Source organism: Leucoraja erinacea, chromosome 13, assembly GCF_028641065.1.
Source record: "Leucoraja erinacea ecotype New England chromosome 13, Leri_hhj_1, whole genome shotgun sequence".
NCBI classification, from domain to species: Eukaryota; Metazoa; Chordata; class Chondrichthyes; order Rajiformes; family Rajidae; genus Leucoraja; species Leucoraja erinaceus.
This window is the reverse complement of record NC_073389.1, coordinates 34,864,744-34,890,650: the sequence shown is the minus strand read 5'-3', so window position 1 is coordinate 34,890,650 and position 25,907 is coordinate 34,864,744. Positions and strand designations below refer to the sequence as shown.

At 43.8% G+C, this 25,907-nt stretch overlaps 1 protein-coding gene across 1 annotated transcript in view; it reads right to left on the bottom strand.

The window, feature by feature from the left end:
• Nucleotides 1–25,907, bottom strand: part of wwc3 (WWC family member 3) — a 166,401-nt gene that overhangs the window by 7,092 nt on the left and 133,402 nt on the right. The window contains exons 9-20 of the mRNA XM_055644886.1: nucleotides 22,872–23,114; nucleotides 17,767–17,856; nucleotides 15,098–15,651; nucleotides 12,164–12,284; nucleotides 10,920–10,997; nucleotides 10,523–10,609; nucleotides 9,549–9,741; nucleotides 7,047–7,211; nucleotides 5,804–5,934; nucleotides 4,350–4,524; nucleotides 1,645–1,809; nucleotides 792–884 (exon numbers count right to left, since the gene is read on the bottom strand). Coding sequence (XP_055500861.1) covers nucleotides 792–884; nucleotides 1,645–1,809; nucleotides 4,350–4,524; nucleotides 5,804–5,934; nucleotides 7,047–7,211; nucleotides 9,549–9,741; nucleotides 10,523–10,609; nucleotides 10,920–10,997; nucleotides 12,164–12,284; nucleotides 15,098–15,651; nucleotides 17,767–17,856; nucleotides 22,872–23,114 — 2,095 coding nt within the window. The remainder of the gene's footprint in view (nucleotides 1–791; nucleotides 885–1,644; nucleotides 1,810–4,349; nucleotides 4,525–5,803; nucleotides 5,935–7,046; nucleotides 7,212–9,548; nucleotides 9,742–10,522; nucleotides 10,610–10,919; nucleotides 10,998–12,163; nucleotides 12,285–15,097; nucleotides 15,652–17,766; nucleotides 17,857–22,871; nucleotides 23,115–25,907) is intronic.

Genomic DNA, 25,907 nt, shown 5'->3' with positions numbered 1-25,907 from the left:
AGTCTGCTAGTCCCATGTTGGCCTCATCAACCACCTCAGAGTGCGCAGAACTAGAAGGGAAGCAAGTCAATCTTGCCTCAAGTGTCAGCTAAAATAGCGATCTAGCAAAACATTCAAGAGAGAACCACACAATCACATTTTAAAGAATCTCAGTTATCCTAATAGTTTGAAAGAACTGATCTACTTTAGAGGAACAACGGGATAAAGGCAATCGAGCACAAGTCTGCAAAATGATGGACGTGTTAACTTGTAGGTATTTCCATAGCTATAGGTAGCAGAGGACTAGAAACACACATTTTAGTTGCACGGAGCCAAAGGAATACTGAACTGTTGGCAGTGACACCTTCAGGATGGAACATTAAACTGAAGTCCCATTCACCAGATCAAGTGGCTGTCAAAGTTCGTTTGATGTTTATCAGCAGGACGGCTAGCTCTCAGTAACATAATCAAATTTACCCGTTTACCTTAAAAGTAGATGCATTACTGGGGATCATTACCATCAGCAGCCTGACATCCTTGACTCATGAAAATAAAGTTTCAGTTCCCACCTGCTGGCACTTGCTGTGCTGTCATGGGGGTAAAGGCAATGTAGGATTAGGCCGTAGAGTTAAAGCCAACTGAGTCCTGTGCTCCAATTGGCAGGGGTGGTGGAGGAAAGGACTATCATCCATTTGAGACTATCACCACCAGTGACAGCGGAGGGAATGTATATGCGTATTTAAAAAAAACGATATAATGCAATGATTCTGTCCTGAAAGTGACAATTGCCCCAAATTATCCAGACTGTTTACCTGCTTATATCGCAGCGTGCATCTCTCCAATGAATTCCGGATAAACGGTGATCTTTTTGGAAGTGTTGAACTGTCACTGTCACTTCGGTACAGCTGTAACAGGAACAAAGTTATAGACAACAACACCTTTCAGACTTAATACACCAGTAAAGGATCATTTTTGATTTCATTCATGAACTTTGATCATTTTTCCAGCAGCTAACTGCACTCCTCTAGTGTTATATTGTGATGTGGAAATGAGAGAACCAGGTTACATATCCTCATTCCTTGAAGGAGAGGAATTTCAAGTGGTTATGAGTTAATTAATTGAAATGCTCATATTGGTGCATGCCCTGACAATGGAATTGAAGTGATAGTGTGCAAATATCTATATGACCCTGACCATCCCTAGTTCCGTAACCTTCTCCAGTCTTGAATTCTTCCAAGCTTTTTCTCCACCTTTAGTAAATTATGACTTAGGGATGACTTTAAACAATCTCCACAGACCTATTCGCTGAGCAGTCATCCTGCCTCATTGGTCTGCTAGCTGTCTGCTACCCAATGGACACCATCCTCCAATGTAACTGGATACCAAATAGACTCACCTGTGTGATCAAGGAACAAATAACTTCATAGTCATGCTAAAAAATATTGAAGGTGGATTAAATAGGAAATGAGTACGAATTTATTTCCTCGTGATATTTGTATTTCCTCTGTTGTTTCCCTTCAAGTTAACCCTCTATTCAAGGAGACTCTCGGACAGTCCGGGAGAGATTTGCTTACTCCCCCACAACGAGTAGTGGTAGCATAACTTTTCAGGCTACAGTTGGTGAATGGTGCATTCTTGGTATTACAGCAGGGGTAGGCTACTTACCCTACAGACATACTGACTCCGTGCGCCTGGTGAAAATGTCTGTGAGCGGACAATGGTGCTACTACGAACAAAAGGAGATCCACGTGATCGACGGCTGCTTCTTTCTTTTGATCGAATCATAACCTCTTCTGGAAAAGGTTCTTCAGTGTTGGTCTCCTTATCAACCTGCAAGGAATGAAAACAACAGGTCACCCAGTTTTACCTTGACAACAATGGTGGAGTACAAAGTGGTACTGATTTTATTTTGCTGCTCTGACTGTAACCATCGGCGAGACAAAATAGTAAACTTTGTCATTCAGATCATGGCCGCAGAGATGCGAAGGGTCAATGTGTAGTAGTGTGTAAAGTTCGACCATAACAAACTGGATCAGGTGCAGATAAACTGGTGCCTCCTACCTTTTCTTTGGCTGACCTTTCACCTCAAGGTGTCACTTTCCTCTATTAGCCCCACATCCTTCACTTCCCTTCACACCAAAAATCCTATCAATCTCAGCAACTTCACCTTCACAGCCTTTTCGGGTAGAAAAGCCCAAAGATTCCGGTTAAAGAAATTTCTTCCCATTTGTCCAGAGTAGCCAAACCCCTTTGAGAAAGACCCCTGTTTCTAATTACTACACCAAGTGGAAACATTATCCCTCTATCTACCCTGCAAAGCTCCAGAAGACTTTTTTTTTTGTACATTTCTATTCTCCAGAGACCATAGGTCCAGACTGCTTAATTTTTCCTCCCATGACATACCACAACACAATCTGTAGAACCTATGATTCATGTTCTCGGTTCCAAGGGTATCCTCCCTTAAATGCAGATACCCAAATATTATATTGCACATATGTCTCATCAGGGGCTTTGCAATCGGAGCAAGACATCTCATAGAGTCCTGTTGCAGGGTTTTGACCTGAAATCGTTTGGGAAGGTAGATGAACTAAAGGCTTTAGTTACACATCATCAGCGAGCCTGGCACCAGACACCCTAACAAGGCCCTCTACTTCAAGCTCAATCATGCCAGAATGTTTGCAAAAGGACAGAGAAAATGTTTCAAGTAAGTTCTCAAATTCTCCTTCAAAAAATGTAACAATCTCACTAATTCAGGAAATCTTGGCCCAATGGAGAAAGAGCGTCTCAAACCAGGTCTAGCACTTCCTGCCCACCTGTGGCAGAGACCAGAAGGCCGCACATTGGCTTCATCAGCTCCTTCAGAATGCACAGAGATAGAGAGAAAGAAAGGTCACAAGGATTGTCTGCATAACAGCAGCCATCTATAACAGGAATTAAACTGCCTCTTTCCATTTCCTCCAATCATTTCTTCAATTGGTCCTCCAGTTCACTAGAGCAATGAAAGGACAAACAATGGTGATTAGCGCTGTCGCATATTTGGATCTAACAACATCCTGTATTGTATAATGCCTTAACATAGTACAACACCCCAAGCTATCATCAATCAAAACTTGACACAAGAGGAAATAAATTAGTTAGGCGATCAGAAGTTGGAGGATTTTAATGTGTGTGAAAGGAACAGTGATGGAGACATAGATAGGTTGATGGAGGGGATTCTAGAGTTAAGGGCTTTACAGCGAAAGCATGGCACTAATGTCACTGAGATTGAGAACTCTTAAGAGGCTGGAATTGGCCAAGCTGGCCATCCGCGAGTCAAGGCGCCAGACGGTGGAGGGATCTACCCGAGCCGACTGATTGCTCCTTTTCCAGGGATACGTCCGTGCCCGGGTGCGGATGGAAAGGGAATACGCCCTGTCTATGGGCACCCTGAGGGAGTTCCGCGACCGCTGGGCACCGAGGGGGGTTGAATGTATCCTGGACAAGGATTGCAATATAGTTATTTAGCAGTTGCTTAGCATATTTGTTTCGTCTTGTATTATGGTGGTGTTTTGTTTTGTTGTATTGTAAATACTATTGTAATATTTGAATAAATATTTTTGATTAAAAAAAAATTTAAAAAAAAGAGGCTGGAATTGGAAGATTCACTGACTGGATGACGTTAGGTGAGGGGAAAATACAATAATATTAAAGTTCTGATCTTGAGAATATCACATTTTTGAATTTTCGAGGCAATCTGGGTGTTTATTACTATTTCTGTCACAACGGTCAATTTTGTAATGATCTACAATTAGATAACTAACTAATTATATGCTTTAATTTCAGGTCATCCAAGTAAGATGTATCATATTTGTTTCAGAATGCTTCAATCTATAATAACTGAAAATCTCATTCAGTTCTCTTATTTTTTAAGAAAGTTATGGGCTTTTATGTCAATTGACTGTCCTCGATCACAGCTTTTGTGTTAAGTTAATGGAAAAGCAATAGGGAACAAGATGCTAATTTCCGAGTATGAAAATGACCATAACTTATTTAATACTGAAGATATGAAAGTGAATTAGGTACCAAATTAAAGTTATTTTTATGCTTTATCTGATAAGAATAAATTACAGGCTTGATTTTTTAAAATTCAAAATTTTGTAACATTCCTAATCTAAACAGATTCACTGGATATTAAGTTTGAGACTAATTAATGCTCTGCATGCAAGACATTTTGAAACGTTACCAAGTGCCGACCTCAGATCCTACCTTAAAAATAGGTACACCATTCCAAGTTCACTGTTGTAAAATTGTAGTGGTCTTACATGGACCTTTTGAAGTCGAAAAGCAGATAAAATGAATAGACTTATTCCTGGTCTAAGAAGAATGCCTACCTTCATTCGTGGAACTCTCATTTTGATGGAAGCAAACTGGCTCACTTTATCCACCAGCTCATGCAACTGGCCCACATTTCCATCCACACAGCTTAACTGCTCCACCTGAGGATACTGCGGGCTGAGTTGGGCACTATTGCTGCACCCACTATCAACCGACTCCGCCTGCCAGCTCCTGGAGAAAGGAAAATCACCACCACCATCAACATCCACTTGTAGACATTAGCACATTTCAACTAGTTACAAAATAACCTGTTAGTTTAGTTTAGTTTAGTTTAGTTTAGAGATGCAGTGCAGAAACAGGCTCTTCGGCCCACTGAGTCCGCATCGACCAGCGATTCCCGCACACTAACACCATCTTACACACACTGGGGACAATTTTACATTGATACCAAGCCAATTAACCTCCAAACATCTACATCTTTGGAGTGTGGGAGGAAACCCAAGATCTCGGAGAAAATCTATGCTGATCATGAGGAGAACGTACAAACTCCGTACAGACAGCACCTGTAGTCAGGATCTAACCCGGGTCTCTGGCACTACTGCTATGCCACTGTGGTGTGAATAAGCCAGTAGCACCGTTAAACTGAGGAAGTCTAGCTGGAATTGGTTATTAGTACATTATTAGTAATTATTTACTGAGAATAGATCAAGGTACAGTAAACGCCCGGTTATCTGACACATGCTACAGTAACCACCACTTCAGAGATGGCATCAGGACAACATTGTACAGCGACAAAGGCCCCAGGTCAGTTAACCATAACTCATTAACCTGTGTTGTCCATTCTAGCATATGACAGATCATTTTTTCTGTGTTCTTGTTCACCATGTAACATCCTGATTGATGCCATAACAATAGTCATTGATCATACATGGCAAATTATCAAATCTCAATCTATCACTCTACAAACTACCAATAACTAAAAATGGTGTGGAATCTCAGACACTACAAGATAAATATTTCTCCCAAGCACGCCACGCACATTATGCCTCATATTACCAGCCAACTGTATTCTAGAGAGCTAATTTCTTAAATTTGTATTCTAGAGAGCTAATTTCTCATTTGAATTTGAATAAATAAGCAGCATTTAATTCCACTGTCTCGTTAGCATAGCTATTCTGTAGGTTAATCACTCACTCACTAAAATGTTAATGCAGATTAATTTTGAATTTACCCACTTCCACTGCAATCTCTCTCCTCTGGTTGTGATTTTGTGGGCAAACTGAACTGGCTTGTTAGGGTCAACAAAAACCAGTCCCTTACAACTGTAAAAACAGCACCCCCATCATCAGACTCTGTACGCAATTCCATAGTTGCTTAATAACTATCTATCTTTAACATTGACCACCACTGTTAAGTGGTTATCAAACTAAAATGATCAGTCTTAAATTCTGTATAGATGCTGTTTGACTGCCCGAGAGTTTTTAGTAATTCCTAACTTTAAATAAAGTACCTTTCTGACACTGCTTGCAGTTTCTCTTCCTTCATTTCCTCCTCCTTACATTCCAGCTTCACCCTCTCCTCTGCTAACTGTTTCTCCACTGCTTCCAACTGGGCAGTAGTTCGTGCTAACAGCATCGACACCTTCAGCAGAAGAAAACAAATATGTTAACACACAGGTAATTTCCATCGCGAAAGCAGAACTGAGATCAAGGGGGTGTGACCCTTGCCATGCTGTGAGAACGGAGAGGTTGAGAAGGAGTTTCTTCCCAGAGGCCATTAGGACTGTAAACTCCTACCTCACCAGGGACTAACTTTACTGTACCATTCTACAGTTTTTTTTTTATTGCTGTTTTTTTCCTTTTCCCATTCCTCCCACAATGTGTAAAATGTAAAAGAATACAGGTATGTGATTCTGTTCCATTCTGTTTGTAGTTTGTTTGTTTGTTTTTTGCACAAAGTCCGCGAGCATTGCCACTTTTCATTTCACTGCACATCTCGTATGTGTATGTGACGAATAAACTTGACTTGACCATTTATCTGCATCAATTTTCACATTTGCAGGTCCAATGCAGTATATGAACAATTATTGTGGACACAAAATGCTGGAATAACTCAACAGGGCAGGCAGCATTCTCTCCAGAGATGTTGACTGTCGCGTTGAGTTACTCCAGGATTTTGTGTCTATCTTCAGTTTAAACCAGCATCTGCAGTTCCTTCCTAAACAATGATTGTATGATTGTAAGCACAGCAACCAATACACACAGCAAAGCCAAAATGGGCAAATGCCAAAAAGGAATGCAGGGAACCTACCAGGCCAGAAAGTATCTATGGAGATACACACGGAAATAACAAGAGTCAGTTCTGAGAAAAGGTCACAGATCTAAAACCTTTCAGTCCATTTCTCCCTCTATGGGCACTACCTGGCTCGCTGAGCATTTCCAGCATTTTCAATTTAGTTACACTCAATATGGTTATTGTTAACAAAACACAAATTGCTGGAGTAACACAGGATCAGACAGCATCTCTGGAAGACTTGGATAGATGATAATTCAGGTCAGACCCTTCTTGAGAGTTATTGTAGAGGGGGGGGGGGGGGAGAGAAAGTTGGAAAAGAGGTGGAGTTGAGACAAAGTCTGGTAAGTGATAGGTGGATACAGGTGGAACAAAGATTAGGGATATAAAAGGAGACAATGGGTTGGCTTGTAGGTTAGTGCACAAATCCTTGAAACAAATCAATGTGTACTCAGTAATACCTTGGTTTGACTGTCAGATGGATTTCCAACAGCTGTGGGGCCGCTGAACTGGCTGCTATTCCGCTCAAGTTTTACCCCCATGCCACTAAAGATGAGCAGCTGATACCACTGAAGCAACATTTCACTCGGTCTTTCAAAGTCAGCTAGACTTATCTGAAGGACTCCCTGGTCAAAAGAAAGACATCAAAGGAATTATAACAATGGCAAGTTATAAAAGCACACTATTTGCAAGCCTCATTCTTAGTTGTTCCATTCAGCGACATTTTTACGTCATTGTGGACAAAGCAGTTACATACCTGGGAGTTTATCCTCCAGCATGAATATTCCCTCACTCTACTCCATGGCTACAGTGTGTACTACCTACAGGATGCACTGAAGGAAATCGCCAAGCTTTGGTTTGTAGCTCCAAGCTTTGGTTAGGACAGAAGCAAAAGGTAGAAGGGAGATAAGAAAATCAAACCTGAAAGCTTTGTGCTGTAATGCGAGGAGCATTCGTAATAAGGTGGATGAATTGAATGTGCAGTTAGTAGTTAAGGAATATGATATAGTTGGAATTACGGAGACATGGCCCCAGGCTGACCAAGGCTGGGAGCTAAACACGCAGTGGTATTCAATACAGACTAGACGCAGGAAGATTGTTTCCGATGTTGGGGAAGTCCAGAACAAGGGGTCACAATTTAAGGATAAGGGGGAAATCTTTTAGGACCGAGATGAGGAAAACATTTTTCACACAGAGAGTGGTGAATCTCTGGAATTCTCTGCCATAGAAGGTAGTTGAGACCAGTTCGTTGGCTATATTTAAGAGGGAGTTAGATGTGGCCCTTGTGGCTAAAGGGATCAGGGGGTATGGAGAGAAGGCAGGTACAGGATACTGAGTTGGATGATCAGCCATGATCATATTGAATGGCGGTGCAGGCTTGAAGGGCCGAATGGCCTACTCCTGCACCTATTTTCTATGTTTCTATGTTATAGCAGTTCATTTGGAAAGCAGTGACAGGATCGGTCAAAGTCAGCATGGATTTATGAAGGGGAAATCATGCTTGACTAATCTTCTGGAATTTTTTGAGGCTGTAACAAGTAGAATGGATAAGGGAGAGCCAGTGGATGTGGTGTATCTGGACTTTCAAAAAGCCTTTGACAAGGTCCCACACAAGAGAATAGTGTGCAAAATTAGAGCACATGATATTGGGGATAGGCATGGACAGAGAACTGGTTGGAGACAGCAAGCAAAGAGTAGGAATTAACAGGACCTTTTCAGAATAGCAGGCAGTGACTAGTGGGGTGCCGCATGGTTAGGTGTTGGGACCCCAGTTATTTACAATATACATAAACAATTTAGACGAGGAAATTAAATGTGACATCTCCAAATTTGCGGATTACGCAAAGCTGGGTGGCAGTGTGAGCTGCGAAGAGGATGCTATGAGGCTGCAGGGTGACTTGGATAGGTTGGGTGAGTGGGTAGATGCATAGCAGATGCAGTATAATGTGGATAAATGTGAGGTTATCCACATTGGTGGCAAGAACAGAAAGGCAGATTATTATCTGAATGGTGTCAGATTAGGAAAAGGGGAGGTGCAATGAGACCTGGGTGTGCTTGTAAAGTAAACATGCAGGCACAGCAGACAGTGAAGATGGCATGTTGTCCTTCATTGCGAGAGAAATATAGATTAGGAGCAAGGGGGTCCTACTACAGTTGGACAGGGTCCTGGTGAGACTGCAGCTGGAGTAGTATGTTCAATTTTGGTCTCCTAATTTGAGGAAGGTCATTATTGCTATTGAGGGAGTGCAGCGTAGGTTCACCAGGTTAATTCCCAGGATGATGGGACTAACATATGATGAAAGAATGGGTCGACTGGATTCATATTCACTGGAATTTAGAAGGATGAGAGGGTATCTTATAAAACATATGAAACATATGAAATTCTTAAAGGATTGGAGAGGCTAGATGCAGGAAAAATGTTCCAGATGTTGGGAGAGTCCAGAACCACAGTTTAAGAATAAGGGGTAGACCATTTAGGACTGAGATGAGGGAAATAAAAATGTCACCCAGAGAGTTGTGAATCTGTGGAATTCTCTGCCACAGAAGGCAGTGGAAGCCAATTCACTGGATGTTTTCAAGTTTGGAGGGTTATGGTATGAGTGCAGGCAGGTGGGACTAAGGGAAAAAAAGTTGTTCGGCACGGACTTGTAGGGCTGAGATGGCCTGTTTCCGTGCTGTAATTGTTATATGGTTATATGGTTAAGTTAGCTTTAGCTCTTTGATTGAAAGGAATTAAGCAATATGGGGAAAAACCATAACCATCAGCAGCAATCTAATAGTGTCTGAATACAGCAATAGGATTGCATGTGGAAAGAATCTGCCTGGCTCTTCAAACTTAAAGTTTGAGACTTCGCATCAGGTTTACACAAGTTCAATATCAACACAAAACCAAGATCATTTCACAGTTGCTCCAAACTTGCAGTGCGAATGAGGATGTCAGACAGCAAGTAGTCGGTACCCACCAATAGCTCCTCCTGTATCTGCTGGTCAATGGCACAGACATCCAACTGCAGAGTCTTTAACTTCAACATACTGGGCAGAATTGGAACTTGGAACGATTCATTGAATGTGGTGACTGGCTGGAAATCTACGGCCTTGGAGCAGAAAGTAAATGTTGTGCCAGGGTCAAGTGGGAGCAACGAAATCTTGATGTATCTGTAACATTAACACAATTCACAATTTGACATTTAGAGTTTCAAAGACAACACCATTAGCTTTTTGTCACCCAATCTTTCTCCCCTTTCTCAGTTGCTCTCTCAAGGCCCATAAAGTTTTCAGTTCATTTCCATTAGCTCTGAACGTTTCACCCTTACATCCAGCAATGAAAATGCTGGTTTAACTCAGCGGGTCAGGCAGCATCTTTGGAGAAATGGAATACGTGATATTTATGTCAAGACCGAGGGAGAGAGAGAGGGAATGCAACGGTTGCTTTAAATTAGAGAGGCCAGTGTTCATACTGCTGGGTTGCAAGCTGCCCAAGCAAAATATTGAGGTGCTGCTCCTCCAATTTGCATGTGGCCTCACTCTTACAGTGGAGGAGGCCCAGGACAGGAAGGTCAGTATGGGAATGGGAAGGGAGGTTAAAATGTTTGGCAACCGGGATATAGTCTGAAGGCGGGATGAGCGAAGGTGTTCAACGAAACGATCGCCCAGTCTGCGAACTGGAGCATTGCTGAATAGACAACTGACTGGAAGAGTTCTGAAACACAGTGAGACTGCAAACTGTGAGAACTGGTGCACCATTCAATTGCCTGGTGTGCAAATGTCCTCTGCTCAGAAGTTCCATTAAAATCCATTTGAGAGTGGATAAAAAAATGGATGCACAATCAACATTGGCTCTGATTAATACAAACAGAATGGCCAGCTTTATAAACACAACAGTGATAGAACATGGGCCTCAAGACTCACAGGTTTGTTGCTCTAGTTTTCAACTTACATTCTGTTCCCATCTTTCACTTGTAGAGCAGCAAGGTTCCTCATCTGCAGCACGTGAATGAGCAAGCTTTCATCACGGTCATCGTACCTGCGGATCCAAAGATTATGTAAGTGTGTTTGGCAAAGAAGGCATTTGTATTTATATAGTATATTTGGCAACTAGTGGAGTCAAAGAAGTGATGTCATTAGGGTGCTTATTTGCAAACTGATCCATAAACAATTTAATAACCAGATCATCTGTTTTCATCTAATTGTGGGATGTAGGCACCATTGTTGAAGCTGGTATTTACTGCCCACTCCAGTCAGTAATGCAGATGAGAAGTATCAGGGGTTAGTCACAAAACAAAATGACAAATCTCGTTCCCTAAAGGGTAATAATAAATCAGTCAGACACTTACACAAGTCCCATTTTTATCTGTGGCAAATCGAATGTTGTGGAACTATTATTGTACAGAGCTTCTTCAGTATCCTCCGGCCTGCAAATAAAAACATTTGAACATTAATACACAATATTATAAAGTACAAATTTACACACTTAGAGTAATGACTATTTACATTTGTGTCCTTGCACTGTGAACTGCTCTTTGAAGATGTGCAACAACCCCGAACTCAGTGGCAACACTCTTACCTTACTTTAACCTGACATGATCTTGTGCATCTCGAGTGAATTTCTTGACCCTTTTTGGTGTCAAGCAGGGTCTCCTCATTCTAATGATGTAGCTGAAATCTCTCAGCTCTGCACCCAATTCAGTAAATCTTTTCCGCATCTCTCTTAAACCACACAATCTTCCTAAAATATGGTGACCGAAACTAGGCACATTGACTCGTGCAGCATGATCAGACTTTAGGAAAGGCTCATTTTGTTATTAAGCATTGGGGAAAAAACGTGAATCTTTATCTTACTTGATACATGAAGGAGATAGAATTCTGACCCCCTTTTTTGAGATTTTTACTGAACGCCTGATATTTGTCTTTGCACAGAATCTATTTCACCAACATTCAAGAAGATGGGTTGAGATGATAGTGCAGAGATGGTGGCCCTGAAAGTTGCTCAAATTATCAATATTCTAACTGAACGCTCCAAGATTTAAGGGTGGGAGAACAGGGGGAGAGCAGAGAGGAATGGGGCAGAGGAAAAGGGAAGAGTGAAGAGAGGGGAGCACGGGGAGTGTGAGAAGCGGAGAGTGGGCTGAGATTGAATGAGAAAGAAAGGGAAAATGTGGAGGGAGAGACAGAGAGGGTGAAAAAGCCGAGTCAAACAGTACAAAAGAAACAGAGATAAGGGGAAAGAGGGGGAAAGAAGATATAAAGAAAACAAAGACAATGAGAGGGGGCATGTTGAGAAAGGGAGTACATATTATAATTATAAATCCCAATTAAATGAATTAGAGGCCAATGTTCTAAGTGCTCGAGATGAAGCCAGTGACAAGTCAAGGTGCAAGATAATTTGCAAAATGTGAGAACATTTCTTGGCGAGATTGTCACAGGAAATATTTCACCTTGACACTTCCATAAGAAATCAAAATTCAGGGCAAAACATTTGTAAAGCCCCATGAGTATATGCAAGTAATACCAGCCATATACACTTGGTCCAGTCCTTCCCTCTCATTCCTTTCCCCAGTTTTCAGATAAATATTATCACCTTTTATTTAATGCTTCAAAGACTCCACTGTCTGTAGCGAGAGAATCATCTGATAACCCTGTAGAGACTCTTCTCATCCTTCTGCCTGCTTTGGTGGCACTGTCTGTACGCAGAGTTACCACTGGAGTAGAGAAAGGAGGCACAGCATGTTAACGCAGTCTCGGCAAAAACACATGGCAGCTCAAATCTTTTTCATTTGGTTATCAAGAAGCCACATCATCAGTGACGATGTCGGCACCAGAACGTGGGGATCCGTGCATCAATAAAACATGTCTACGTGGCCTGCCCCAACTGTAGTAACATGTCAAGTCACATGTACTTCAGAGAGCATCCATGAAGAAAGTTGTGACTTCAGCTGGGCCAGAATGTATGAGTTAATGTCAAATCCACAGATTTTCACACACTATAACTATAACCCCCCACACTATACTGATTTGCCTGATCTGATGTAGACAAAACTCAGCTGGTGAGGCAGCATCTATGGAGAGAAGAAATAGGCAATGTTTCGGGTCGAGGCCCTTCTTCAGGGATTGTTTCCAGTGTTTTTGGTTTTATTCCGTGCTCGCAGCAATGGCAGGGTGTTTGTTTTCAAGCTTGTCTGTCTTCTTTCAAATGCCCCCCCCCCCCCTTCCCGGTCCTACATTCGACCACCACATTAACCAACTGTTCTGTAGGAACTGATCAAAATCAGGCCTCACTGCTCACAGAGTTGTGCAAGACCGCCACAAGGTGGCAACAAACCTGCAGGTATGGCAAAGGACACTAAATGTTGGAGTAACTTAGCGGGTCAGGCAGTATCTCTTGAGGACATGGATACGTGATATTCCGGGTCAGGACCCTTCTTCAGACCATTTGTCTACCCAGTCAAACGCTTAGCTATCTGGCATCTGACTTGACAAGTGCTGGTTAATGGAATGAAGTGGTTAATCTGACCATATCAGCCCCAGGTTCTCCCCCAACAGTGTCACAATCTTGGTCATGGTTTGCTCCCGGTGGTGATCTCACTGCCCCAGGTGTTCCACGTTCAATGCTGCTTCCTAGAGAGTTAAAGATGTGCCAGGAATGTATAAATGTGATCAAATCTGTTTCAATGGTTTCCCTTGTGAACTTCCAGTCACAGAGACAAGATATGTATCCTAATGAGTCTGTTTTCTGACCATACACTCATTTCATAGACACTTTTGGTACACATAACTTGGACACTTCCACTTATTACTTAAAGCAAATTAGTACAGATGCAGAAGATTCTAAAGAAGAAGCAGAGATTCAATTCATTACTTCCAGTTTGGTAAACTGCATTTAATGTTCAGTGTGGCGTTTCCTATCCACAGCGTAAACCCAATGCAGACACGAGAGACTGCAAATGCTGGAACCTTGAACGAAAAACAAAGTGCTGGAGGATCTCAGCGGGTTAGGCATCATCTGTGAAGAGAATTAGGCAGACAAAGTTTTCACGTCAGGATCCTTCGTCAGTCTGATCTGTCAAAGGTCACTAAGGGTGACTATGGGCTTCCAATTGTCTGCCACTTCAATTCTCCATCACACTCTGACCATGCAGTTTTTGGCCTCCTAACTGTCCCAGTTTCAAAGCAAGTTCAAAAAACACCACCTCATCTTCTAAAATGTTGACACAGTACATCATCTGCATTTTTTTTGATCTGCCATTCTAAACCTGTCTGTCATTTCCAGAATCATTGTTTGTCCCTCCTGGTATTTTAAATTTTAATCTTCTCTTTCTATTTACACCTCATCCAGACGTTCAGAGGATGAACCAAATATAAATCCTCTTTAGCCGGAACCACTACCACTTGTGTCTTTCAATCTTCTCCTATTATTCACCCTTTTATCCTCCGACCCTCACCACTTTCCCTGAAACTGACTGAGCTTAAATAACCTCTGCTGGAAGGCAGCTAGTTGCATAGTCATGATCCCATAATATATTTATACTGTGTCCCTCCACAGATACCATCCAATTTACAGAGTAAAAAGATGAGAATCCAAGGATACAACAAATTACAGTCAGTATGATAACACAACATGGGATCTGAAGGAGGGTTTCGGCCCGAAACGTTGCCTATTTCCTTCGCTCCATAGATGCCGCCTCACCCGCTGAGTTTCTACAGCACTTTTGTCTACCTTCGATTTTCCAGCATCTGCTGTTCCTTCTTAAACAACCTGGGATCTTTGAGTTTAGGAGATTTGTGAAACAGGCAATATTAAATTTGTCTTTCTGGATCTTTGGTCATCAGCTCCAATGAGCCAACTTTGTCATCAAAGGTTTTAACATTCCGTTGCTCCCACAAGCTATGAGACTGCAGCCATCAAGTTAGAAGTAGAAATTAGAGATGCAACATCCATCTCCACATTCACTACTGGAAAAACCTGAGAAGGAAATCGGAGGAAGCCTGGAGATACTGGAATATTCCCTCTACCTCCAAGGGTGAAATTTTACTGTGGCGGGAATCACGAGTTGGCATGAGGGCCGCAGTCACTAGAGGGCCCAAAACAGGAGCTGTTAATTCAAAGGATTTAATTCAATGAATAAGCTAATGTATTGCCCAACAAGGAAAGTCCACATCAAATAAAAATACAATTCAAATAAAAATATCGGGGGTGGCACAGTGGCGCAGCCGTACTTTGTACGCTCTCCCTGTGACCCTATGGGTTTTCTCCGGGTGTTACGGATTCCTCCAACATTCCAAAGACATGCAGGTTTGTAGGTTAATTGGTTTTGGTAAAAATGTAAATTGTCCCGAGTGTGTAGGATAGTGCTATCGCTCGTCGTTGTGGGCCCCGGTGTGCTAAAGGGCCCGTTTCCACGCTGTATCCCTAAAGTCTGAAGTAAAGTCTAAACTCAATATTCAAACAGTTATGGCAAAATCTAATTTAGACCAAAGGATGAGAGTTGAAAGCAACTTAAAAATGTTACCTTACCCTGTACTGGTGGCCTCATTCTGGGGCCCAGCTCTTGTGATACCTTGATATCTCCCAAGGCACCTCCAGATGCGGCCTCCTGCAAATCTTGACAGACAGCCTGGGCTTGTATTCGGAGACTGTTCGAGCCTGATCTACCGACCAGCTCCTCAAATTCTTCATTCATCTGGGCCAGTGGAGAATCACGAGAAGCGGACAAGTACGGGGTGTCGAGCGGGGAGCTTGGCGGGGAGAGGGAAGAAAGCGAAGACCTTGAGGAGAGCGATGCCAGGGACTGCGGGGGATCTAGCGATCTCCTCGGCTTGTTCGAGTTAGACATTCCAAAATGGTCGATAAATGAAGGGTCCTTCGTTATTGTATCGAGCGGAAGTAGATCAAACTGCAGGTAGCATCCCACATCCAGCGATGGGTCAGTCTCATATTGTGGAAGCCCATAAATATCAGTGAAGCTGACTGAGCTTAAAGAGCCTCTGCTGGAAGCCAGTGATCCACAGCTGGATGCAAGCGAGCCTCTGCTACTGCCAGATGAGACCGTGAGAGAACTAGCTGTTAAGCTGCAACAAGAAGAATATCATTTAGTTATCCATTGGATAATAACTTATTCAACATCCCTTCACTCTGCTGAGGAATTCAGGGATTAGTCATTTGCATCAAGACACATCTAATGTAATTTAGCACAGAGTAACTGGATGCTATAATTAACATTGCAAGAATTGAGCAGTTAGGACATGCAACTTGACGTATTTTTGCCCTCCCCGATTTACGGCCTGCATCGTGCAGCTGGAGGTATTACCCTGTTGACCCAACCAGATGATACAGGGATAGACACAAAAAGCTGGAGTAACTCAGCGAGACAGGCAGCATCAGGCACATGTCTGCCAACAAGTCTACCTGAACTGCTTCATTGGCTGAAGTCGGAGAGCAATTTAGGTTTAACTCTCATTGTTGTATATCTGAATGTACAAAGGCCAGATCAGGTAAGGGTAGGTTTCCTCCCATAAAGGGAGTCAGTTTTGTTTTTGCAAGACAATCCAACAACTGTTCCTGACTCCAAATTCTTATCTTGTACTGTGCTTTCAAATGACCCAGGAGGCAGCAATTCGGCACATCGGCTCCTTTCCAGTTGCCAGAGCAGCAATCCCACTACAATAAAATCAAGAACCCGCACTCTGATTGTTTGGAAATCTTATGGGTCAACATCTGTTTCACTATGCACCTTTTCAAAAAAGTGAATTAAAAATGCGTAGGGATATTAATAGAAATAACATCCAACAGTTTGGAAAAACTGCCTGTCTGGCACCAAAGTTTGGAGGCTGCCGGATTATTGGAGTTCACTCTAGAACTTCCCCCCTCTAAAATATATAACAGTATAGCAGAGTTACAGGTCCTTCAGCCCAACATGATGCCAAATTCAATCTGCTCTGCCTGCATGTGACCCATTTTGCTCATTTCCCTTCATATCCGTGTGCCTATTTAGGTCTGTTAAATGCCACTATCATATCTGCTTCCATCACCTCACCTGTCTGTACATTCCGTGCACCAATCATTCTCTGTAAAAAAAACTTGCATCTGTAAAAAAAAACTAACATCTCCTTTAAACATTGCCCTTCCCTTGCCCTCCCTTTAGTCTTTGACATTTCCATGCTGGAAAAAAGTTTGATTGTAACCAAGGTCTATTTTATGTACTTCAATCAGGACTCCCCTCCACTGACACTCCAGAGAAAACCAATCCAAGTTTGTCCAATATCTCCTTATCGCTAATACCCTCGAATCCAGACAGCTTTCTGGTAAATCTCTTTTGCACCCTTCCCTAAGCCTCCACATCCATCCTGTAATGGAGTGACCAGAAATACATACAATACTCCAAATGTGGCCTAACCAATGTCCTATTTTCCTGTATCCTCACAACTTATTTTCTCTCACATACTAGTTTAGTTTAGTTTAGAGATACAGAGTGGAAACAGGCCCTTCAGCCCACTGAGTCTGCGCCAACCAGCGATCCCACACACTAGCACTATTCTACACACTAGGGTCAATTTACAATTTTTACCAAAGTCAATTAACATACAAACCTGCACGTCTTTGGAGATGTGGAAGGAGATCGGAGCACCCAGGGGAAAACCCACGTGTGCACGGGGAGAACGTACAAACTCCATACAGACAGTTAGGATCAAACCCAGATCTCTGGCGCTCTAAGACAGCAACTCTACTGCTGTGCCACAGTGCCACCAACATATGCCCATCAACGTCCCTTAGATTCTTCCCTTGTCATTAAACTGTAGTACAGCAAGAAGCACCTTGCAGCAACCAGTTAATCTGCTAGCATGGCTCTGGGTGTGGGGGGAAACTTGATGGGTCAGGGAGGGAATGCGCCAACTCTGCACAAATTGTGCTGGAACATAGACCCCCCCCCCGCCCCTGTGAAGTAGCAGCAGGAACTGCTGAACCACCGTGTCACCCAGAATTTCCAGCTGTTTCAGTTATTAAAGTGCTTCTGGATTTCGCATTCTGTATTTATTCCGGACCATAACCAATACTTGTGTAGTCAAAAGATATGGATAACATGTACATATATCTCACTGCACAAGGAGAAACACCATAATATGGTCATTACTAAATAGATCCATCCACAGTATATCAAGCAAGAATTGCATGACACAGCAACTAACCTCTTCAACTGGGAGTGCAAGTACGTGGTTAAACGTGTAGCTTCCTCCAGCTGTTTCAGCAAACAGCTTCTCTTATCTTGCAATAGCAGCCTACAAAACAAAATAGAATTAAAAGTTGCTTTGAAATTGAGAACCTTAACAGATAATTTCCCTGACCAAACGTACATCCATCATGCTAACCCTTCACTTAGTTGACAGAATGTTCCTTCTGACAACGTCTCCTGAAGGAGACAAAGATTTTAAAAGCATGATTCTCACAGCACTGGCCTTGCAGCGTGGTTAGGGGAGAGGAGGTTTAGAATATTCTGATGAAGTAAGCTGAGAGAACACCCCTCTTTTTCTTTGTCAAACTGTTGAATATTTTGACCACGTAGGAGTCACCAAGCCTGCTCCCAGTCAAGGTTTGCATCATATTGGAAACCGAGAGGTGTGGGCAATGGGAGGCCGCATGCAAGTATATGACTTGCAAATTCTCACGCATGCAGCATGTGCTCAGCTCAGAGGCTGCTTGCCCACGGACTCTCTGCAGGAGGCCACTACACTAAATTACACAGCAGCAACTTGCAACATCAAGACTGAAGTGAAACATCATGTGTGGACAGGCTGCCAGGATAAAGAAAGGAATATTTCACATTCCACCGTTCATATCTGATACCATTTAAATATCCCAAATATCAGCGTTCACAGGCTAGATTTCCCAAAGATAAAACCAAGTGAAAACATTTGCTTTAAAACAGGAAGGGAAAATCGAGATTGGACGGGATGCCCTCATACTGTGCAGCCAGTTGGAAATCTAGATTTGTCAAATAGCATTTCTGATCAGTAACCAAAGAACACATATAATTACTGGTTGAGATCCCATTATAAGGTATATCCTTGGCATATCTTTACCCATGCATGAATGGCAAGAAAATGTGAATGTGAGACAGAGCTCCAAGTCACTAAATGTTAATACTTCAGCAGGAAAAAAGGCTGCTTGATCTAATTCTCTGCTGTCAAGGATAGAATTATTGTTGATCCTCAAGGTACTCCTTCCAGCCTTTCTGCTTGGTAAATTAACCCCCACTCTTGGATCTCAGTGGTGAGAGTTGTTGAAGATTCAGGCCGCTGATGTCTTTCAGAGCAGCAAAAATATGTAGGAAGGAACTGCAAATGCTAGTTTACACCGAAGAAGGACAATCTGAATAAGGGTCACGACCTGAAACATCACCTATTCCTTTTCTCCACAGATGCTGCCTGACCAGCTGAATTACTCCAGCATTTTGTGTCCTTCAGCAAAAATAATAACCACATCACGGTTATTACGTTGTTGGATCTCTTGACTTCTTCCTTCACCATCTATTTTCTAGGTCGGATTTTCTGTTGGACCTCGACTTTGATGTATCTGTAGATCAGTTTCTTTCCCTTTGAGCAGAGTTCACAATCTAAGATTTCCTTGTGTTTGTGGTTAGTAAATTCCAGGATCTCCTGATCATCATCATAAAACCAGAACAGGTATCTTCTGGTTGAGATTTCATGGATGGTGGGCATTAGGGCTGTCCAGATATGGGGATCCTCCATGGTTCCTGTTGGTTGGAATTATCTGGCTGTCTGCAAGACTCTCTCACTTCATTCACCATCATCTTCTCTGCATCTGTAGTCTCTGAAGATAACGATCCCAAACCTGGTTAAAAAGGTCATAAGTTAATGGCAGCCACGATCTTTGCCACCATATGTACTTCTGAGGCTTGGGCTACCTACAGGACTCCAAACTTCAGCAATGATTTTATTGAACGACAGAACTGAGACAAGTTGTTGAATTATTTTATCCTTCTTTCTTATATTCTTTGCAAACGATTGAAAAGTTGTTATTTTTCACCAACGCTTGGGCGACAATAACTCAAGATGGAAGAGGAACGTTTACAATGGCACTGTGAACCTTGAGTCAATAGCAGCAGAACATCGCAAGTCAGGTACCTGCCCACCTCATCTTTGCCAGAGCCTGTGGTCTCATCAACCAGCCCAGAACCAAGGTAGAACCAAGTCACCCGAAGAGCTAAGAAGTGTAGAAAATAACTGCAGATGGTGGTTTAAATCGAAGGTAGAGTCAAAATGCTGGAGTAACTCTGCAGGACAGGCAGCATCTCTGGAGAGAAGGAATGGGTGACTTTTCGGGTCGAGACCCTTCTTCAGACTGATGTCAGGGGAGTGTGTGGGGCAGAGGTAGAATGTAGTCGGAGATAGTAAGACTGGTGGGAGGACTGGGAACGGGAGGGGAGAGAGGGAAAGCAAGGGCTATTTGAAACTAGAGAAGTCAATGTTCGCCGAGTCTGTGCTTGGTCTCGCCGATATACAGAAGTTGACACCTGGAACAGCGGATACAGTAGATGAGATTGGAGGAGGTGCAAGTGAACCTCTGCCTCACCTGAAAAGACAGTCTGGGTCCTTGGATGGAGTCGAGGGGGGAGGTAAAGGGACAGGTGTTGCATCTCCTGTGGTTGCAGGGGAAAGTACCTGGGGAGGGGGTGGTTTGGATGGGGAGTTGACCAGGGAGTTTTGGAGGGAACGGTCTCTGCAGAAAGCAGAAAGGGGTGGAAATGGGAAGATGTAGCCAGTAGTGGGATCCCGTTGGAGGTGGCGAAAGTGTTCGAGAATTATATGCTGTATGCGACGGCTGATGGGGTGGAAGGTGAGGACAAGGGGGACTCTGTTCTAGTTGCGAATGGGGGGAGGGGGAGCAAGAGCGGAGCTGCGGGATATCGAGAAGACCCTAGTGAGAGCCTTATCTATAATAGAATAGAACAGAATAGAATGCAATTTAGTGTCATTCAAACCTAGGTTTGAACGAAATATCATTTCTACAGTTTAACATTACAACACAATCCAAGACCCACACTTAACACAGTTTTACATAAACATCCATCACAGTGAGTCTCCAACATCTCCTCACTGTGATGGAAGGTAAAGTCTTTATCTCTTCCCTTTGTTCCTTCTCCCGTGGTCCAGCAGTCCCACTGCATTGTCGAGGCGAACTGGGGCTCCGATGTTAAAGCCCTCGGCGGGCGATGGTAAGTCCTGGGGCCGTTTAAGCCACGCCGGGCGATGTTAGGCCCCGGCTCCATGCCCTTAAACCCGCGATTCTAGCGGGAGAAGTCGCCGTTGCGGAGCTCGGAAAAAGCGGTCTCCCACCAGGGACCTGCGAGCTCCCGATGTTCCCGTCCACCGGGTCTGCGGCCGGTGCCTCCGAACTCCAAAAGCCGGGTCGCAGCCGCGCGCCACCACAGCTCTTCCCGCTCCGAAGTTGGCCAGCTCCGCGATGTCAGTTCCGCAGGCTCTGCAACTGGAGCCCTCAGGTTAGTCCCGGCCGGAGGTCGCCACCGGCTCCACGATGTTAGGCCCAAAGACATCCGAGACCCGACAAGGAATAGTCGGGTCCCCGCACAGGGAAGAGATTCAAACGGTTTCCCCACAGCCCCCCCCACCCCCCACATATACACAGCTAAAAAAAATAATAAAAACTAACTCAAGACATACATTTAACAAGACAAAAATAAAAAAAGACAGACGACTGTAGTCGAGCCGCTGCCGTTAGGCGCCGCCACTAACCGAGGTAACGGAAGAGGGGAACCCGTTTCCTCATTCTTGGCTCAAATATAGGTAGCCTGTAGATTATACAAAGCCTTTCAAAGATCCCTTGCGGAGACTGAGCAGAGCAAACAAAGGATAAGTGTTAAATAAAACCATTTCATCAGATCAGTGGCCCTAGCAACCTTTATGTTACCATTGAAAGGAACAATAGGGACAGTCTCTACACGGTAACTCTAACTCACCTCAGCTGATAACAGAGAAAAAAAAAGCAGGCAAGATTATCAGAAAGTAACAGAAAATGGAAGATGGTGACCAGAGCACTCCCTTCAGGGGCGCCGTACGCTGGCAGTCTGTTTGTTTTTTCATCTTTTTTTTAATTTTTAGTGTTTGTTAAAAGTTTGTTTTAATGTTCTCCGGTTTGTCTTATGTGGGGAGAGGTGGAGGGGATTGGGGGAAACTTTTTTTCAAGTTCTTACCTTGCCGGAGATGTGATTAATTTTCGGATCGCATTCTCTGGGCGCTCTGCGACCTTCCATCGATGGAGCTGGAGGCCTCCTCGTGAGCCCCACCGCGGGGCATGGACTTAACATCCGAGCTGATCCCTTGCCTGCGGACTTTCCATCAAGAGCTTGCAGTCTTGGGAGAGGCCGAGTCGGGAAGCTCCAACGACACAGAAGGTTCGACCAGCCCCGACACAAGGTTCGATCGCCCGGCGCGGGGGAGCTGACATCTCCCCGATGCAGGAGCTGATAGCCTTGACGCGGAGGGCCCAAATGCCGCCGGCTACGGGAGTCAAGATCGTCCCGTCAACGGAGGCATCGAGGCCCCCGACAGCGGGAGAACAAAGGGAAGGGACTTTATTTCGCCCTCCATCACAGTGAGGAATCTGTAGGAGTCACTGTGGTGGATGTTCATGTTAAAATGTGTTTTGGGTGTTCCGTTGCTTTTTATTTGTATGACTGACTTGGCAAATGAAATTCCTCCTATGTTGCAAAACATACCTGCCAAATAAAATACTATTCTGATTCTGATTCAGCAATTCTTCTCAAGTAATGCCATATTTGTAATGCAGTGAATAGAGCAGATAATTTACAGGAAGCAAGCACTCAAAATACTGATGTGATAAATGTTGATTGGGACACCAGAAAAAAACCCTTATCTACAGCACATCTCCTGTGTGGCCCAAGTTTTGTACTCGAGTACTTCAAAAGTGGGGTTTGAAGCCATAACCTGACAATGTACAAGAAGATCCTGCCACCTCACGTAATGCATACAGTAGACAGTCTCCTGCACAAGTGGAAACCATGGAGCAAAACAACAACCTGTGATATCACACAATAGAATGTGCTGCAATGGAGGTCCACTTGACCACAGAAAGAAGCGTGTCCACAGGCAGAATGCGGGCAAGAATAATAGTGACCATTCAGCAACAGATAGCACTGCCCAGTTTAATGAAGCCTTGGGAACAACATAAAGGTGGTTTACATTATACTTGCTGGATATGAAATGTGCTGCAAATGAACCAAAGAACCACGAACCTTTCAGCAAACTGCTGGCAAGGAATGGCTTGTGCGCAATGGATGTCATCCTCCAGTCGCTGGCGTTCGGTCTCGAGGCGAGCCAGTGCCTCGGGCAGGCGCTTCTGTTGACTGATGAGCTGCAGTTCCTGGAGCAATGCCTCCTTCTCTCGGATCAGCTGGAGCCGGTCCCAATCAGCTTCCGCCCTTCCCGGCCACGCCTCGTTGTCCAGCTGAGCGAGCTGCAGCTGTATATTGGAAACTCTGTGAAGCGGGACGGGAGGAGAGATGAAGGGCAACATGATCAGTGCACCATCACAGGCCACGTGCAGGAGCACCCTGGCTGCTTCAGGATTGTTATGCAGATTTGCAGGCCAGGTCAACTCAAACTGGGTGTTTAAGAAGGAACTGCAGATGCTGGAAAATCGAAGGTACACAAAAATGCTAGAGAAACTCAGCAGATGCAGCAGCATCTATCCCCCATCAGTCTGAAGAAGGGTTTCGGCCGAAACATTGCCTATTTCCTTCGCTCCATAGATGCTGCTGCATCTGCTGAGTTTTCTCCAACAACTTAAACTGGGAGCAGATTATTACTGACTTTACACAAGACCCACAGCGGTAGAGTTGCTGCCTTATCGCGCCAGAGACCCAGGTTCGATCCTGACCACGGGTGCTGTCTGTATGGAGCTTGTATGTTCTCCCTGTGTGGGTTTTCTCCGAGTGCTCCTGTTTCCTCCTGCACTCCAAAGACGTACAGGCTTGTAGGCTAATTGGCTTGGTAAAAAATGGCAAATCCATTCCACCCTCTCTCATGTGCCAGTTGTGTGAAAGGGATGTACACAAGATGGGCATACATAATCTGGGGAGGACCTGAAGAGTATTTACAAAATGGCAACAAAAAAATCAAGATCTATCGCATTTAGTGTTGAACTTTAACATAGAATAAAGTAGGTATTTGAAGGAGCAGATAATTGGGGTCACTGAGTTTGGCACAGTCCTAAACTTTGTTGCATTGCTCCTGTCACAGGGGTGTCACAGTGCAGGGGCAGAACCCCTACATGGCCAGCAGATGGTGCCTGCATCTGTTATGATCCTGGCACGTAATTCTCGCCCTTCTGCCAACACTAATCAGGAAGATTTATTGTGCTTATCGCCTTGAAACCTTTCATCTAATTAGCTTTCCCCCTGATTACAGGGTCATATTGGAAACCAAACGTTGGCACATTACGTCAGGGCCACAAGGCACGCTGCAAGGTCTGTAGGTCTGATACGAGTGCCGACTTTGCAGAGTATGTGCTCCGCAGAAATACAACAAAAGTGCCGTGATATTGTCTCTGCAATCATTTGCAAGTGGGAGATGCAGATAATGGAGAGAACGTACTGAAGTCAAGAACACCTGGTAATTCATCCTCACCATAATCAGTGGCAAAGTCCCTAGAGCCACTGACTCACAGTGCCAGGGACCTGGGTTCTATCCCGATCTTGGGTGCCGCCTGTGTGGAGTTTGCACGTTCTCCCTGTGACCACATGGGTTTCCTCCTGTGCTCTGGTTTTCCCCCCCGTTCCCAAAGATGTGCTGGTTTGTAAGTTTTTTGGGCTCTGTAAATTGCCCCTAATGTGTAGGGAGATGATGCAAAACTGGGATAATATAGAATGTGAATAGGTGATCGATGTTTGGTGTGGACCAACGGGCCTGTTTCCATGCTGTATCATTAAACTAAACATCTATCATTTTCTTTAGGTACATAGGCCATTCTGTCATAGCCAGGATTGATACAAAATGCTGGAGTAACTCAGCGGGTCAGGCAGCATCTCTGGAGAGAAGGAATGGGTGACATTTCGAGTCAAGGCCCTTCCTCAGACGTTTTCTTTATTTCCTTTTCATTTTCTTTATTTCCATAATGACATAGGCGGCTATTTCACACATCTTGGCTAGGCCACTCCATCAGTCATATTCCCCACTTATTTTCTTGTAACCTATTATTCTCAAATACAAATAACCCCCCCCCACTCACCCAATTCTAATCGTGCCTACCTACATGAGGGACAATTTACATTAGATAATTAACCTTTGAGATATGTGAGGAAACCAGGCCACAAGGAGGAAACCCCTTGCAGTCACATGCAAACAGACACATAGACAGCACCAGAGGCAAGGATCGATCCTGGGTCACTGGAGCAGTGAACTATGTTACGTGCATAATGACTAGACAATAGACAATAGGTGCAGGAGTAGGCCATTCGGCCCTTCGAGCCAGCACCGCTATTCACTGTGATCATGGCGGATCATCCACAATCAGTACCCCGTTCCTGCCTTCTCTCCATATCCCTTGACTGGCCACACTTATCTGTTTTGTAGTAAATGCCTACTATGTTCTGTGTGCTGATGCAAAGCAAGAATTTCATTGTCCTATACAGGGACACATGACAATAAACTCACTTGAACTTGACTCCGCTATCTTTAAGAGCTCTATCTAACTCTCTCTTGAAAGCATCCAGAGAATTGGCCTCCACTGCCTTCTGAGGCAGAGAATCCCACAGATTCACAACTCTCTGGATGAAAACGTTTTTCCTCATCTCCGTTCTAAATGTTCTACCCTTTATTCTTAAACTGTGACCCCCGGTTCTGGATTCCCCCAACATTGGGAACATGTTTCCTGCCTCTAGCATGTCCAATCCCCTAATAATCTTATATGTTTCAATGAGATACCCTCTCATCCTTCTAAATTCCAGAGTATACAAGCCCAGCTGCTCCATTCTATCAACATATGACAGTCCCGCCATCCCGGGAAATCCCGCCATCTCCAGCCAATCCCGCAACCATGTACAAATCCACATGGGCACACAATGAACACAAATACTGGATACCCATCAATTATGGAATGAATACACTGACAGAATGGAATGGATATACCTGGCATCTTTCACAACTTTAGATTGATTGAAATTGCACTATAATTGATGGGGGTGTTTCTTTTGGACTTAGTCACGGTTGTTATATAACAACAACAATAATCCCATAACATTAATTTCCCAATGCCTCCTGTGCATCTGAGG